The sequence below is a fragment of the Rana temporaria genome, chromosome 11, assembly GCF_905171775.1.
Source record: "Rana temporaria chromosome 11, aRanTem1.1, whole genome shotgun sequence".
Taxonomy (NCBI): domain Eukaryota; kingdom Metazoa; phylum Chordata; class Amphibia; order Anura; family Ranidae; genus Rana; species Rana temporaria.
The window spans coordinates 6,117,104-6,135,769 of NC_053499.1; the positions used below are offsets into that span (position 1 = coordinate 6,117,104).

Here is an 18,666-nt window from a genome sequence, read left to right on the forward strand (position 1 = left end):
ATTTTAGGGACAGCGTCGATGTGCGGCTATAAGGAGTCCTTTCTTAACCTTCAAAGAGCTAGATGATGCTCAACATTCTCCAGCCAGGAAATGAGGTGGACTCTATCTGACTTGATGAAGCTTCTAATGCACATTATGAGAAGCTTGCAGTGTGCGGTGAAATCAGAGTAAGGACATTTCAGTCCAGGAGAGGAGGCGGTACAACGGTGCGAGACTGAAGGGGAGGCCGGTGTTTAGCTCTAACCATCGGGATTAAGAATAGAGGATTTTATGAAATGCGTTAGAACACACCCCGGGGGGTTCACGTCCAGGGTCACCTATGCCAGACACGCTACTTATGTTTTTTTATAGCGAATAGTGCCGCGTACGCCTGAGCTTGCAGCAACGCACTCCTTATGAATGCGGCAGCATTCCTGAATGACACAGATTAAAGTCATTCTTTCTAGTAAATTGCAGCCGCCGCGTTAGCCGATACGACGAGTTCTACTAGAAAATCTTGTTAGCTAGGGAATAGCTTAGAAACACCCCCCCCTCCCCCCATCTGTATTCTGCCCGTCACTGTGGGACATCCAATAGCAGGCATCTGGCAGGACTGCTTCTCACAAAGCAACACTAACAGGGTGGTGTGGCTGGAGACGTCAGCTCGATCGCTATGCGCGTCTGAATCACCGATTGTGTGAAAATTTGTGTTTTGGTCTCGGGGAGGTGGTGACTGCAGAAAAGCCGACCGCAGCCAAGGGGGGTCCGCAGGACTAAAGGACATCCAGAGGATCTGCGCGGCTGCTGCAGCAGCGGACTGGCAATATGCTGAACTTTGCAAGGAATGCACGGCGATGCTGACCTGGCGTATACAGCGGTTTTGTCTGATGTGTCTCGCTTCCTTTGTGCTCTGATGTCAAAGGTTTTCCAGTGCGTGAGTGCCAGGTGCGTACCCCCCTCACCCTAACTTGGGCACTTAGCAGAGTGTCAGCCGGCTTCATGTAGGGACACCAAAGCTGCAATCTTCTTCTTTGTCTGAATCCTTTTATCTGCAATACACAATGTATCGCTTTGTTCCAGCAGTGATCTGCTCAATGAACTTGCCTAGGAATTCCGTCGTATTTCTGTTTTCCATGTATGCGGTAGTAATCGTTCTTATGGGGCCACAGACATAAACTTCAGACTTGTGGGTGCCGAGTGTTTGAATTGGGCTGTATATTGTTTCTAATCATCACGTGGGAAATCAGTGAAAGGAGATGGAGGATGGGAGATGGATGATATGATAGTTTGAGTCATTCACAGGTTTTGTCATTGGATCTACAATGTATCCTCTGGTTTAGGATAGTCTCAGGTTTGTCCATTAGAGCTACAATGTATCCTCTGGTTTAGGATAGTCTCAGGATTGTCCATTAGAGCTACAATGTATCCTCTGGTTTAGGATAGTCTCAGGTTTGTTCATTGGAGCTACAATGTATCCTCTGGTTTAGAAGGATAGTCTCAGGTTTGTTCATTGGAGCTACAATGTATCCTCTGATTTGCAAGGGTAGTCTCAGGTTTCCTCATTAGATCTACAATGTATCATCTAAATTTGTCTATTCGAACTACAAATGTATCCTCTGGTTTGAAAGGATAGTCTCAGGTTGGTTCATTAGATCTACAATGTATCCTCTGATTTGCAAGGGTAGTCTCAGGTTTCCTCATTAGATCTACAATGTATTATCTAAATTTGTCTATTCGAACTACAAATGTATCCTCTGGTTTGAAAGGATAGTCTCAGGTTGGTTCATTAGATCTACAATGTATCATCTGATTTTTCAGGGATAGCCTTAGGTTGGTTCATGAGAACTACTATGTATCATCTGGTTTGCAAGGATAGTATCAGGTCGGTTCATAGGATCTACAATGTATCCTCTGGTTTGCAGGGATAGTCTCCAGTTGGTTCATTACAACAATGCATCATCTAGTTTGCAAGGATAGTCTCAAGTTTGTTCATTAGATCTACAATGTATCATCTGATTTTCAGGGATAGCCTTAGTTAGGTTGGTTCATTGGAACTACAATGTATCCTCTGGTTTTGTCCGTTAGAACTACAATGTATCATCTAGCTTGGAGGAATAGTCTCAGGTTCATTATGGCTACAATGTATCATCTAGTTTGCAAGGATAGTCTCAGGTTTGTTCATTAGATCTACAATGTATCATCTGATTTTTCAGGGCTAGCCTTAGGTTGGTTCATGAGAACTACAACGTATCCTCTGGTTTAGAGAGGTAGTCTCATGTTTTTTCATTAAATCTACGATGTATCCTCTGGTTTAAAATTGATAGTCTCAGGTTTCTTCATTAGATCTACAATGTATCCTCTAAATGTGACTATTTGAACTACAAATGTATCCTCTGGTTTGAAAACATAGTCTCAGGTTGGTTCATTAGAATTACATTGTATCATCTGGTTTTGCAAGGATAGTCTCAGGTTGGTTCATAAGATCTACAATGTATCCTCTAAATTTGTCTATTCGAACTACAGTTTATCCTCTGGTTTGCAAGGCTAGCCTTAGGTTGGTTCATTAGATCTACAATGTATCCGCTGGGTTGCAGTGATAGTCTCCAGGTTGGTTCATTACAATAACAATGTATCATCTAGTTTGCAAGAATAGTCTCAGGTTTATTCATTAGATCTACTATGTATCATCTGGGTTGCAGGGATAGTCTCAGATTGGTTCATTGGATCTACAATTTATCCTCTGGTTTAGAGGAATAGTCTCAGGTTGGTTCATTACAACAATGCATCTAGTTTGCAAGAATAGTCTCAGGTTGGTTCATTAGAACTACATTGTATCATCTGGTTTGCAAGAATAGTCTCGGGTTGATTCATAAGATCTACAATGTATCCTCTGGTTTGCAGTGGTAGTCTCAGGTTTCTTCATTAGATCGACAATGTATCCTCTAAATTTGTCTATTCAAACTACAATGTATTCTCTGGTTTTCAGGGATAGTCTCAGGTTGGTTCATTACTACAACAACACTGTATAATCTAGTTTGCAAGCATAGTCTCGGGTTGGTTCATTAGATCTACAATGTATCATCTGGTTTTCGGGGATAGCATTAGGTTGGTTCATTTGATCTACAATGTATCATCTGGTTTAGAGGGACAGTCTCAGGTTTTATTCATTGCAACATTGCATAGTCTCAGGTTGGTTCATTAGCTCAACAATGTATCATTTGGTGTGCTGGGATAGTCTCGGGTTTTGAAGACCTGTCCCGAACATTTTTGTTCCTGAGACCTTTTATTGTGTTTTTTTTATTTTTTTATTTTTAGAGAGACGATTGAAAGATCAAATCCTTGCTGACCATACTGACTCAAAAGACGCACCAAACCGGCACGTTTTCAAAGTTGCCATGTGATCTTTGCCTAGGCTTTAGTTCCAGGTAGCATTACAGCAGCAGGAGGTGTGGTTTCCCCCCCCCCCCCCCCCCCAAAAGATCCTTTTTGTTTTTTTCCCTGAAAGTAGTAATAGCTTGGTAATGCTGACCTATGCCATACTGATTCATGTCAGGCCCTAAATTTTAATGACCGGTCCAGTTCAATAAAACATTTACTACGCGTTTTTATAGTGCTCTGTGGTTCTAAGACCGCATTGCTTGTGTCCTTGGAAATGGCAATAAAAGTCTGTCAGCGGTGTCTTGAAGACCCTTTGCATGGACTTTAGCCCAGGGTTTGACAGTTGCCTTGAATCTAGGAGACAAAGCTTTATTTTCAATGACAAAACCCCCTTCTCTTAGCCCTGATGTGTATCTTTACAGATGCACCACACAGGTTTACACACAGTTGTGCCTCTCAGCTTTTGCCCATTAACCTTCTCAGGATCCCTAAGAACTTGGTACATTTAATCGCTTCCCAAACGTATAACTTGGATATGTGGCGGCAAAGTGGCACTGCTGTGCAGGATCACGTACCTAGTACGTGATCCTGCACTTCTGGGTAGTGGGTGCGCAATGCGTCCCGCCGCCGTCCCGCTCCCACTGTGTGGTATTATATACTCGATGTCCGCCAGCGACCGCCAATCTTTCAGTATTGAGGGAGTACGGCGATCTGCCTATGTAAACAAGGCAGATCACTGTTCTGTCAGGAGGGAAGGCATGGATCCTGTGTCTCCGCAAAGCAGGGACAAGGATCCATGCCTCCCCCCTAACAAAAAGCACCTCCCCCACGGTACACAAAGTCACTGGTTAGGCTCACAGTTAACCCTTTGATCGCCCCTGATGTTAACCCCTTCCCAGCCAGTGTCATTAGTACAGTGACCATGTATAGTTTTTAGCACTGATCACTGTATTTGTGTCACTGGTCCCTAAAAAGTGTCCGTTGGTGTCTGACTATCCGCTGCAATATCACAGACGCTGATCGCTGCCATGACTAGTAAAAGATAAATGTTTCCCATAGTTTGTAGAAGCTATAACTTTTGCGCAAATTAATCAATATACGCTTAAAGGGATTTTTATTTTCCAAAAATATGTAGCAATATACATATTGGCCTAAATTTATGAAGCCTTTTTTTTTTTTTTGTTTAATAGCACAAAAATAGAAACCGCAGATGTGATCAAATACCACCAAAATACAGCTCTATTTGAGGGGGGGGGGGGGGGGATTTGCATAAATTTTATTTGGGTACATCGCCCCACGATCGTGCAATTGTCAGTTAAAATAACTTGGTGCCGTATCGGGGGGGGGGGGGGTAAATCTTCTGGAGGGCAAGTGGTTAAAATTTATAGTGAGGTACTATAACTTGTAGTTCTATCACAGGCTGCAATGGAGGTACAGCACATGCTGGGACGTTGTAGTTCCCTGCTTCGCCTGTCAGACTCTGCTTCATCACTGACACACAGGCACCCTCACCTCAGCCAATCTCCGCCTGGCTACTCCAGACTGGTGGGCCGCTCAACAGATAGCAAGACGCGGTGGGTGAGAGCTGGCAGCAGCCTCAGTGTCAGTCTTGGAGCGTGCGAGGTGGTGTCTGCCCAGGCTGGCAAAAGCCCAGGCGCCAGGACGCCATTTCTAGTCGCAATGGCGCCTGGGATTTGTCATGCCCCCCCCCACCCAGTGTTAAACATAACATAAAATAGACTTGCCTTACTCGTCTGCCTGTAGTGCCTAAGAGGCGAGATCCCTGAGGATACTAAATCATGTGAGAAGATGCTCCTGATTTCACAGAAAACCAATGGTGCCACCCTACAAGCAAAACCTGGGGGTGTTTGTACCATGGTGGCACTGATGCCGGCTCGGTGTGTGTGTGTGTCCGGATTCTTGGAATGCCCCAAAACTATACAGATAATGTCTCAAATAATGAGATTATGTTCCTGCTTAGCGTTGTGAACTGTGGTCCTCCCTGTGCCTCCGCTTGTCACTGAAGCTCTAATTAGTAGAGAAATAATCTCGGCTGAATATAATTTATTTTGCATATTCATTAGCCTGTTTTTAAACCCGCGTACCTCCTGAGGCTATGCCTGGCAATTCATCTGCAAATGCCATTTTGTAAGCTGCGGTTTGTACCAGCGACACTATACTGATCGGTTGCCCTGTGGGTCCAGCTACAGCTGTGGACAGATTTGTTGGTACCCTTCCACGAACAAAGAAGAACCTAACTTGAAACTGCCAAAAGTAATTGGTTTCCATCATTGATTATTGCATATGTATTAAAAAAAAATTATTAATTTTTTCACAGACATTTCTAATTCGGAAATAAAAATGGGGAAGTTTAACACCCTGGTGCCCAACCAGCGGCCGTTGGACACTTTTTGTGCAGCCCTGGGACCCCTGCAGACATTTATCAGTATGGGGGGGAAAAAGCACATCAAAATATAGAAAAAAAAGTGTTCTGACACATACGTGTGTAGAAGTCATTAAATAACACCATAAACATCAAAACTGTCCATAAAGGGTAAAAAAAAAAAAGTGCACAATAAATATATGAATAAGTGCGTTTCCAAAGGTTAGTAAAAAAAGAGTCCCAGATAAAACTCCATATGTGCTTGGAAGGGAATCCAGGGATAGCCAATGTGACACCCAAAGAGAATCCACACCAGAATGCAAGTGACCCTCTTATTCAGGATGATCAAACATCGCTCTATCAAACACTGAGGATGAGTCCTGTGGCAGGAACAAGCATCAGCATAGGAACCTCTTGATGTGACGGCAGAGTATCGTCACATCAGACGAAACACGTAGGGCGGAGCCACGTACACACGCTACCACAAGTGTCGGCCATTTTGGTTACTGGAGGAATTGCCTGCCTTTGCTCTTCCCATTTTTTTACGTGCTGCTTTGCAAGTTTTAAACATAGAAGTGCAATACTTTTTAATAAAAAAACTATAGTGTTTTACAACATCACACTATGTTGAAATCTTACTTTGCATATGCCACGATCTACTGAGAGCAAAACGGGATCCATTCAGGATCCTTATTCAGGATGGTCAAACAGCGCTCTATCAAACAATGAGGCTGAGTCCCGTGACAGGAATAAACATCAGCATAGGAACCTATTCATGGTAATGGGGATATCCAACAATCGTATTGAATTTCTTTTTTGTGTTTTTTTTTGGAAGCGTTTGCCGCAGCACAATCGCAGGACTTGTGGAGATTTCTGCCACGATTCCAAATTGTAAAGTTTAAATGGGGCCTTAAATCGGCTGACATTACAAGATTGAAGCTGCATTATGTGAATTATAGAATACTGTTGGTGCCTTTTCACACGGGCGGCGTCCGTTTTGATCAGCAGGCGTTTTGTAAACCAATCCACCACTGAATGCGAGAAGCACCGAGTGGATGAGACTTTTTTTGACATCTGTGTCACATAGTATCGCAATGCGTCACATAGTATCGCAATGCGTCACATAGTATCGCCATGCGTCACATAGTATCGCCATGCGTCACATAGTATCGCCATGCGTCACATAGTATCGCCATGCGTCACATAGTATCGCCATGCGTCATAGTATCGCCATGCGTCATAGTATCGCCATGCGTCATAGTATCGCCATGCGTCATAGTATCGCCATGCGTCATAGTATCGCCATGCGTCACATAGTATCGCAATGCGTCACATAGTATCGCCATGCGTCACATAGTATCGCCATGCGTCACATAGTATCGCCATGCGTCATAGTATCGCAATGCGTCACATAGTATTTCAATTTATTACTTTGTATAGCACTGTTGCTGCTACAGTATCTCACAAAAGTGAGTACACCCCTCACATTGTTGTCATTTTTTTTTTTATTCTGTCTCTTCATGTGACAACACTGAAGAAATTACACTTTGTATCTACAATGTTGTGTAGTGAGTGTACAGCTTGTATAACAGTGTAAATTTGCTGTCCCCTCAAAATAACTCAACACACAGCCATTCATGTCTAAACCGCTGGCAACAAAAGTGAGTACACCCCTAAGTGAAAATGTCCAAATTGGGCCCAATTGGCCATTTTCCCTCCTGTGTTTCGTTAGTGTTACAAGGTCTCGGGTGTGAATGGGGAGCAGGTGTTACATTTTGGTGTTTTCACTCTTACTCTCTCATACTGGTCACTGGAAGTTCAACATGGCACCTCATGGCAAAGAACTCTCTGAGGATCTGAAAAAAAGAATTGTTCTACTTAAATATGGCCTAGGGCAGTGGTCATCAACCCTGTCCTTCAGGGCCCACTAACAGGCCAGGTTTGCAAGATAACTGAAATACATCACAGCTGATATCATTTGCTCCTCAGTGATTGCAGTATTCTAGACTGCATCTCCCCAAGGTAATACATAAAACTTGGCCTGTTAGTGGGCCCTGCAGGACAGGGTTGATGACCACTGTCCTAGGGTATAAGATTGCCAAGACCCTGAAACTGAGCTGCAGCACGGTGGCCAAGACCATACAGCGGTATAACAGGATGGGTTCCCCTCAGAACAGGCTTCGCCATGGTCCACCAAAGAAGTTGAGGTCACATGCTCAGCGTCATATCCAGAGGTTGTCTTTGGGAAATAGACGTATGAGTGCTGCCAGCATTGCTGCAGAGGTGGGGGGGTCAACCTGTCGGTTCTCAGACCACACACCGCACACTGCATCAAATTGGTCTGCATGGCTGTCGTCCCAGAAGGAAGCCTCTTCTAAAGATGGTGCACAAAGACCACAAGCAGACTAAGGACATGGATTACTGGAACCATATCCTGTGGTCTGATGAGACCAAGATAAACTTATTTGGTTCAGATGGCGACAAGCGTGTGTCTAAGACCACCACTGCCTTGCTAAAGAAGCTGAGGGTAAAGGTGATGGACTGGCCAAGCATTGTCTCCAGACCTAAACCCTGTTGATCATCTGTGGGACATCCTCAAATGGAAGGTGGAGGAGTGCAAGGTCTCCAACATCCACCAGCTCTGTGATATCGTCATGGAGGAGGGAAAGAGGACTCCAGTGGCAACCTGTGAGGGTTAAGGCAGTGCTGGAAAATAATGGCGGCCACACAAAATATTGCCACTTTGGGCCCAGTTTGGACATTTTCACTTAGGGGTGTACTCACTTTTGTTGCCAGCGGTTTAGACATTAATGGCTGTGTGTTGAGTTTACACTGTTATACAAGCTGTACACTCACTACACAACATTGTAGATACAAAGTGTAATTTCTTCAGTGTTGTCACATGAAAAGATACTCACATTATTGTAAATATTTTCTTGTATCATTTTTGTATCGCATAGTATCATATTGTATAATTGTTGTGTCACATAGTATCATTTTGTATCGTATTATTTTTTTTGTGTCACATAGTATCATTTTTGTGTCACATAGTATCATATAGTATCATTTTTGTGTCACATAGTATCATATTGTATCACAAATGTCCACTTGCATCTGCCTGCCCATAATGCTCGTCTGAAAGGACCGCAAGTTTAAAATATTACTGTAATCTAATTCTTTATAATCTTTTCTAGGGGAACCAACAAATCCCTTTAGAGATCGTGTTAGATTATATTTGTAGAATAAACAATAAAACAATTTAATTTATGACATACTATAGACACATGCAGGTTTACATGAGACAATTGCGTGTAATGTTGTCACTTGTTCTTTGGGAATGAGACATTGTTTCCAGGAGCTGTGAGGGTACCAAGAAATCTGTCCGCGGCTGTAAACCTTTGCCCTCCCTTTGTTTCGCCCATTGCTCTCTGAGATCTATACAATCGCTCCAATTACCAGTATTTAATGATTATTATAATGCCAGATTGTCCAGCAAAGATGACCTTATGTTTGTCATTGTGTGCTAAAATCGCCCTTGTACTTTTTTTTTTCACTGCTGTAGAAAGAATCCTTTGTTTCTGGTCTCCTCTCCAGACTGCACTGTAATCTACTTTACATAAACCATCTAGCAGACATCTGGTCTGTTTTTTCCTCTTATCTCGTTGTCATTTTTTTTTTGCTGTTGCATGGTATGAGTCTCACTATGACAAAACACGTCCCTTTTTTCTTTTGGCAGCTTCAGAACCCGAACAAGCGGGGGGGCACCGAGTGCTCCCGAGATGCCGGGGTCCAAAGGGGCGTGCTTATTTGAATGAATGGCTTAATGTACCCGACCTCTCGGCAAAGCTTTACCTTGCAGTACATTGTGTCTCGCTAAAAATAAAGCTGCTTTTAGCTTCTAGCAGTATTTGACAGTCCTTGTCATTCACTTTGCCACCGGCAAAATACACCGGGACACCTCACAGGATATGAAGGGTGGTCTTCCATAGGAAATTCATGTGGCGTTTAGTAACGGGAGTGTCATTTGAAAAAAAAAGTTAAATAGTCCGTTTTATTGCTTTAATATTTTAGACGCATTGGCTGGAAACTGCAAAACCTTGGATGAGATTCTAGGAAGGCTTTCTGTACACAGCGTCTGTCCTTCAAATGTTCTGTTCTCACAAGGTCAACTGGGGGCGAGCAGAAATTGTTTAAAACGGGGGGTCTCCCAACTTTCCAAACAATGGGCCAGTTTACTGTCCTTCAAACTTTAGGGAGACTAGTGTGAGTGGGCAATGTCCTATCTTTGGTATTGGGGAAATCATTAGTGCCCCATGGGTGTCAGTGGGAGGTTTAGTGTCCCATCGTTGGTGTTAGTGGGATGAATAGTGCCCCATGGGTGTCAGTGGGAGCAATAGTGTCCCATCATTGGTGTCAGTTGGGAGGAATAGTGTCCCATCATTGGTGTCAGTTGGGAGGAATAGTGTCCCATCATTGGTGTTGGTGGGGGGGAATAGTGTCCATTCAAGTTGAATGATCCCTGCTGGACCAGCCTAGATTCAAACTGGCTATGGTCGGCTTTAATGTCCTTCAGGCTTTGGTGCAGCTGGACCGTGGCCAGTCTAAGTAGAAAATGCCCCAGCATCAGTGGGAGTAAACAATGACCCATCATTGGTGTCAGTGGGAGGAATAGTTGTCCCATCATTGGTGTCAGGTGGGAGGAATAGTGTCCCATCATTGGTGTCAGGTGGGAGGAATAGTGTCCCATCATTGGTGTCAGGTGGGAGGAATAGTGTCCCATCATTGGTGTTGGTGGGGGGGAATAGTGTCCATTCAAGTTGAATGATCCCTGCTGGACCAGCCTAGATTCAAACTGGCTATGGTCGGCTTTAATGTCCTTCAGGCTTTGGTGCAGCTGGACCGTGGCCAGTGTAAGTAGAAAGTGCCCCAGCATCAGTGGGAGTAAACAATGACCCATCATTGGTGTCGGTGGGAGGAATAGTGTCCCTTCATTGTCAGTTGGGAGGAATAGTGTCCCATCATTGGTGTCAGTCGGGAGGAATAGTGTCCCATCATTGGTGTCAGTTGGGAGGAATAGTGTCCCATCATTGGTGTCAGTTGGGAGGAATAGTGTCCCATCATTGGTGTCAGTTGGGAGGAATGGTGTCCCATCATTGGTGTCAGTGGGAAAAATAGTGCCCAAAGGCCCCCACAGTATGGAGACCGCTGGTTTAAAGTGATTGTAAAGCTTTAATTTTTATTTAAATGAATAAACATGTCCTACTTCTGCTGGCAATACACGTATAGATTTTCATTTTGAACATTTTTGATTTTCTAATCGTCACTGAGGTCCGTTTTCTACCGCAGCGACGGGAAAGTACGAACGGGCAGAAAGGAAAAACTTTTCTCGATCGAAACTATTTTTCGGACGGCGTATGTGGGTTTTCGGCGTGAAATGACATTAGAATTTTAAACCAAAAATCTATTTTTGTACAAATGTTCTTCTGATCATTCTCTGTGAAAATCTATAGGTGTATGGCCAGGTGTAATGGTTTTGCATAGAGCAACCCAGATCATCCTCCTCTCGGGTTGCCTGCCAACGCTCCTGCCTCCCCCCTCCTATGTCAAGCATACAGCATAGGAAGCTGCTTCCTATAGGGGCACTCATGCACGCTTGATCTCGAGCTGGGCTGTATGCGTCTGTTCACACAAACAGACTGACTCGGCCACGCTCTCTGCTCACAGATATTGACTGATCGCAAAAGCAGCCAATGGCTCAGCCATGTGAGGGGGGGCGGGGAGAGGAGCTGCTGCAGATGTGCACAGCGTGGGATCAGGTAAGTATTTAGGGGGGCTGTGGGGGAGCTGCTATTTAAAATATTATTTTGTACCTTGATGTAAAGAATGCATTAAGGTTAAACAATATATATATATATATATATATATATATATATATATATATATATATATATATATATATATATATATATATATATATATATATATATATATATATATATATATATATATATATATATATATATTCAATCTTTTGTTTAACTTTTACAATCAGTTTAGGGACCTGTACTGAACACAGCGTGCCATGTTGCATTTACAGGGGTAGTAAACAAAAACTGCAAGGGGTTAATTGCTCATTTATGTTTAGGGGAGAGATGAAGAAGCTTTATCACTTACCCTGCACCCTATTACAGCACTCTCCTCCTCCGCACAAAGCCCCGGTCTGTGGGCAGGACCTCTTCATTATCACCTGCAGTACACGGACAATCACCCTGTATAGTACACAGAGGAGGCTGGAGCCCCACCGGAGCTGGTCACAGATTACAGATGAGGAGGCCCAATCCCAGCGCTGGAAGGAGCCTTCTGAAGCGAGGAGTAAGGTAGCTATTTTATTCCTTAAAGCGGACCGTCCGTCATTTTTACAACTTTCCATCTAATAAATATTCTGCCCTTGTTGTTGTTTTATCTTTGGATAGTAAATCCCTTATACCAGTGGTCATCAACCCTATCCTCAGGACCTACTAACAGGCCAGGTTTTATGTATTACCTTGGGGAGATGCAAACTAGAATACTGCAATCAGCGAGCAGCAAATGAGATCACCTGTCATGTATTTCTGTTATCTTGCAAACCTGGCCTGTTGGTGGGCCCTGAGAACAGGAGTTGATGACCACTGCCTTATACAGCCCAGTCCTGTCTCTTATCTGGTTATTCGCCTCGGCTTATGACATCATGCACCCCTTGCTCGCTTTCTCCTTTTTTCTTTCTTTCTCTTTCTTTCTCTCTTTGTCTTTTCTTTCTTTCTTTCTTTCTTTCTTTCTTTCTTTTTTTTCTTTCTTTGTCTGTCTGTCCTTTTTTTCTTTCTTTTTTTCTTTCTTTCTTTCTTTCTTTCTTTCTTTCTTTCTTTCTTTCTTTCTTTCTTTCTTTCTTTCTTTCTTTCTCTGTCTTTCTTTTTTTCCTCCTCCTCCTTTTTCTCTTTCTTCTCTTTCTTCTCTTTCTTCTCTTTCTTCTCTTTCTTCTCTTTCTTCTCTTTCTTCTCTTTCTTCTCTTTCTTCTCTTTCTTCTCTTTCTCCTCTTTCTCCTCTTTCTCTTTCTCGGAAGGGAGTTTGGGTGAGTCATAAGAGGGTTAATGGGAGGTGTGTGTCTGTGTAAATCCAGGAAGTATATAGGTCGCAGCTTCAGCTGCCCACAGTTAAAATGGCTGCAGCCAGACTCAGTGGAGGGAGATTTCTGCAGCATATTTGGCAAATACAGAATCACAGTGTGTGTGTGTGTGTGTGTGTGTGTGTGTGTGTGTGTGTGTGTGTATAAATATATATATTTTTTATAAAATGGTTGGAAGGAAGCTTCAGAATGGCAGATGTTTTTATTACAAATTATATGAGCAGACTGCAGTTCCTCTTTAAAGTGTCAATATGCCATTCACCAGCCCCTTCATTTTTCCATGGCTCTCGCTGTGTTCATAACTGAAGCACAATAAACGGTTTACTATGCTTGTTTGTGAATGAACAGGAAGCCGCTCAGCACAGAGCACTTCCCATTCATTCACTGTCCAGTGCAGCTGAGGTTGCATAGAAAGTCATGTGTGTTTGAGCTTTGGGGGTACACACCCTACTGCAATAGGCTGTGTACATCTATGGCGCAGAGCCTTGGGGGCACTCTACACATGCTCAGTTTGGTGTGCATTGTTAGAGAGTTTTTTTTTTTTTTTCTTGGGAGAGTGCATGTGATCAGCATTGTCCAGACAGAGGCTCAGGGGTCCTGCAGACTCTTAGGACAATCAGGGGAGAAGAAAAAATCCTCCTACAAGCTTTAACGTACACTGATAGAAGTCACAAGACTACTATATACTGCTGAGAAAAGGTATTTAGCAGTTTAGATTTACTAAAATAATTGCATTTCCATGTTCTGTCTACTGTGGGAGACCAGATAAAGTGACTGCAGGCTCCTGGGGAGGCCAGATATAGTGACTGCAGAGTCCTGGGGAGACCAGATATAGTGACTGCAGAGTCCTGGGGAGACCAGATATAGTGACTGCAGAGTCCTGGGGAGACCAGATATAGTGACTGCAGAGTCCTGGGGAGACCAGATATAGTGACTGCAGAGTCCTGGGGAGACCAGATATAGTGACTGCAGAGTCCTGGGGAGACCAGATATAGTGACTGCAGGCTCCTGGGGAGGCCAGATAAAGTGACTGCAGGCTCCTGGGGAGGCCAGATATAGTGACTGCAGAGTCCTGGGGAGACCAGATATAGTGACTGCAGAGTCCTGGGGAGACCAGATATAGTGACTGCCGAGTCCTGGGGAGACCAGATATAGTGACTGCCGAGTCCTGGGGAGGCCAGATATAGTGACTGCAGGCTCCTGGGGAGGCCAGATATAGTGACTGCAGGCTCCTGGGGAGGCCAGATATAGTGACTGCAGGCTCCTGGGGAGGCCAGATATAGTGACTGCAGGCTCCTGGGGAGGCCAGATATAGTGACTGCAGGCTCCTGGGGAGGCCAGATATAGTGACTGCAGGCTCCTGGGGAGGCCAGATATAGTGACTGCAGGCTCCTGGGGAGGCCAGATATAGTGACTGCAGGCTCCTGGGGAGGCCAGATATAGTGACTGCAGGCTCCTGGGGAGGCCAGATATAGTGACTGCAGGCTCCTGGGGAGAGCAGATATAGTGACTGCAGAGTCCTGGGTCTAGTAACACTTCAATTAATTTTCCCCTAGACTAAACTTGTATTTGGGGGCGGGGGGCACTGCAAGGGTGTATTTATTTTATTTTTTTCCATCCATGTCTCCATGCTTTTATTTTGTTGAGATCAATTTGAAACCAACTCCTACCCCCAACCCCCTTACTTGGCAATTTCTAACCATCTTCAATAAGGGCAGATGGTCCATGTAGCATATACTTCCTGGGATCCATCTGCCCTTAGCTCAGGAGGTGGCCTTGGCTCCACAGGCAGGGGGTGTGCTTATGGGAGAGAGCTTCTCCTTCCCTCCTCTTATGAAGACTCTTGGGATGTATGACATCATTATGGCCCAGACAAAAAATCAAACCTTTTATAAAGAATAAATATTCTTTTGCCTTCCTTCTAATTACTAATCCTAGCAGTGTAAGGATTACAAATGGTTCATGTTGATTTGAAAGCGTTTTTAGTTCCACTTTGAGAAAAGCCTTCCTGTATGTCTCGGGTTTCTTTTAGACATCCCATTTCATATGTGGCCTTTTACTGACCGGGGAAATGCTTACATATAAATACTGCGACCATTACATTTACTTCACCTGTCATCAATAATCGTCCCTTTTCTCCATTTCCCAGCACTCCATCGCGTGGTGCAAGATCTGGAAGCAGCCACACAAAGATGAGTCTCCATGGTGCCAGCGGCGGTCACGAGCGATCACGGGACAGAAGGCGATCGAGTGACCGGTCTCGGGATTCATCCCACGAGAGAGGAGAGAGCCAGCTGACCCCGTGCATCCGAAATGTTACCTCGCCCACGCGGCAGCATCAGAGCGGTACGTGTCCTCTTAGTATGGGGAAATGTTTCACCACCAAACACCCAGGAAAGCTGCCAAAACATTTGCACTAAATGAATCTTTGCTCATTATTTTATTTGGTATTTCCCCCCCCAACACAGGACTAAACCCTCCTATGCTTTTCAGACAAGGAAGCTGCCATCTTGGCCTCTGTTTGATTTGCAACTCCCATGGTGCTGCCCATGTGATCATTGATGACTCCAGCAAGTTGACGGCTTAACAGTTTGGTTGAATGGTTGAGAGTGCAAATGTGACAGTTACCATGGAATGTAACTGTTCTTTAAAAATGTCATATCAATGGGTTTATTTCTGCTTTAACCCTTTCACTGCCAGGTCTGTGCCTCTTACAGACCCGACAGCGGGTGGTTTTTACACACAGCCACCGGGATTGTGTATGTATAGATATAGATATAGATAGATAGAGATATAGATATAGATATATATATATATATATATATATATATATATATATATATATGAGCTGAATACCTGGCGTTGCCCGGTCTTCCTATCTTAACCTTTTGGGGAGGAAAATCATAGTAATATAAATATACCCATCTTTTATATAAGGGTGTAGGTAAGGGTTAATGTAACTGTCATATATTTTTATTTGGCATATAAGTAATATGTGTAGCAGGTATTATTGAAATATCTCCAGGCGTACAGAAGTTATGTGGGAACATACATTTCCCATTGATTTGCATGGGACTTTAAACAAAAACCCCGACCCTCACAAATGGGGGTAGTTAAGGGATAAATTAACTATCCTATAGTTTAAGTGGACGTATAGGTAACATGTGACCAAGTGTTATGGAAATATCTACAGCCGTTTGGAAGTTATGAAGTAACATGTATTTCCCATAGAGTTGAATGGGACTTTAAAGGAAAACCCCGACCATGGCAAATGGGGGTGGGTAAGGGTTAAACCACCTATCCTATGTTTGTTGCTGACATATAAGTAACATGTGTGCCAAGTTTCATGTTAATATCTTTAGCCGTTTGGACGTGATGCTGGAACATACATACACACGTTGAGTTTTATATATATATATAGATATATAAAATCTATGCATGTGTACACACACACACTGTCTCTCTCTCTCTTTATAAAATTATATAAAAAAATTCTCGCTAATATTTTATATATAAAAAAATTCTCTCTAATATATATTATTTATATATATATATATATATATATATCTATATCTATATCTATATATATCTATCTATAAATAAAATCTATATCTATCTATAAATAAAATCTATATCTATATCTAAATCTATCTCCATCTATAAATAAAATCTATATCTATATCTATATCTATCTCCATCTATAAATAAAATCTATATCTATCTCCATCTATAAATAAAATCTATATCTATCTCCATCTATAAATAAAATCTATATCTATCTCCATCTATAAATAAAATCTATATCTATCTCCATCTATAAATAAAATCTATATCTATCTCCATCTATAAATAAAATCTATATCTATATCCATCTATAAATAAAATCTATATCTATATCTATCTCTATCTCCATCTATAAATAAAATCTATATCTATATCTATATCTATCTCCATCTATAAATAAAATCTATATCTTTATAAATAATATATATTGGAGAGAATTTTTTTAGATATAATATTAGCAAGAATTTTATTGAGTGAGACAGTGTGTGTGTGTGTACGTACATACATAGATTTTATATATATATATATATATATATATATATATATATATATATATATATATATATATATATATATATATATATAATTTTGAAAGAGAGATATTATTATTATAGATAGATGGATTTTATTGAGAGAATTTTATTTATATATATATATATATATTATGAGAGACACTTCTTCTTTTTTTTTTTTTTTTTTTTTTTTTTTTTATGTAAAGAGATAAGAGATGTTTTATATATTTAGAGAGAGAGAATTTTTATATATATATTTTTTTATAGAGACCTAGACAGGGACCTCTATATCTGACACGCTGACCCCCTGCCTGTCAGCTGTCGGACGATTGCTTCCACATACCCCCAGTAACGTCCCCAACCCCCATCTCGTGCATCTGTGGGCCTGGGATCGGCATAGCAGGTGCTGACGAGTAGGGAAGGGAGTGGAGTGGGCTGACGTCCGCTTTTCTCCCCTCCTTGTTGGTGACCCAGAAAGTGACATGTTTGACGTCGCTTCCGGGTCCGCCTGCCCGCATACCCAGGACACAATGTAATGCAATGCGTTTTGCCAAATGTGCCATGTAAGGGGGTGAAGAGTCCTTAAAGCAGAACTTCCACTTTTCTGTGGAACTCTGCTTTAAACCTGCAGGGGGTCCATTATTTTATATTGACTTTAAACGTGCGCAACAAGGGTTTTGCCAGCAAAAGGGTTAATGTGGAACTAAACCTATCATTTTAAGTTTCCCAAAATGGATACATTCTAGGCATGCCCTGAATGATGACTCCCACAGATTCTGTCAACCCATCGAATGGCTGGTGTCATAACTGATCACATGGCAGCTGCAGATCAAACAGAGGCCAAGATGGCCGCTTCCATTGCTGTAAAGGAGAGGGTGGTGTAGTTCCACCTTTAATATTATGTAAACACAGATAATATGTAAAGGTTTGTGTGCCACACATCTAGTAACATGTACATATTATTACACTGTGACATAACACCATGCTTTGATTTATTTATTATGCAAAGTTTTTGCTTAAGTGAGAACTTTCTAATCGGTGTTTGTCTATTGTGACTACAAAACATAACCCCAGTGCAATGTCGGAGAAGTGACAAGCTTTCTGTGTAAAAAGAAATAAATTGTTTGTGGTCTTCTTACTACCAACAGTCTAATCCATGTGGAAGAATTAAAGGGAAAAATATGCAACCCTTGTGGTTATGGCCACCCCTGTCCTCAGCATGTCGCTGTTAAATGTGTTTGACTGGCCGTATTTCCCATCATGTGCAGTGCCTGAAACCAGATTACAGATATCCCCTGTGATAGAAGCTCAGTGTTTAGGGCTCGTTCACTCTTGCTCTCTGAAGAGTGATCCACGTTCGGATTGCTCTTCAGAGAGCATTTGACAATGGTGAGGAGGTGTTGCACTGCCTCATCGCCTATATCAGTGATGGCGAACTTGGCACCCCAGATTTCTTGGAACTACATTTCCCCTGATGCTCAACTACACTGCAGAGTGTAGTTCCAAAACATCTGAGATGCCAAGGTTAGCCATCACTGGCTTATATGAATCCCTTGAAACTTGCACTAGTGTGCTTTTTTTTTTTGTTTGTAGGCCCTAAACCACCACTAGATGACAGCATACAGCAAAAGGTGGGGTAGGGTAAGGCGGGATGAGGTAAGGTAGGATGAGGTAAGGTTAGGGTAGGGTAA

The 18,666-nt window shown here is 42.5% G+C and overlaps 1 protein-coding gene across 4 annotated transcripts in view; it reads left to right on the forward strand.

Moving 5' to 3' along the window:
- The window catches only part of BTBD10 (BTB domain containing 10), a 73,594-nt gene that overhangs the window by 32,879 nt on the left and 22,049 nt on the right, over positions 1 to 18,666 (forward strand). Inside the window, exons 1-3 of one of the 4 annotated variants that reach the window (XM_040327929.1) lie at positions 591 to 924; positions 11,932 to 12,117; positions 15,049 to 15,245. In XM_040327929.1, coding sequence (XP_040183863.1) covers positions 824 to 924; positions 11,932 to 12,117; positions 15,049 to 15,245 — 484 coding nt within the window. In that variant the 5' untranslated portion in view covers positions 591 to 823. Of the gene's footprint in view, positions 1 to 589; positions 925 to 11,931; positions 12,118 to 15,048; positions 15,246 to 18,666 lie in introns of those variants that run through there. The other 3 variants (XM_040327928.1, XM_040327931.1, XM_040327930.1) reach the window with 3 other exon arrangements.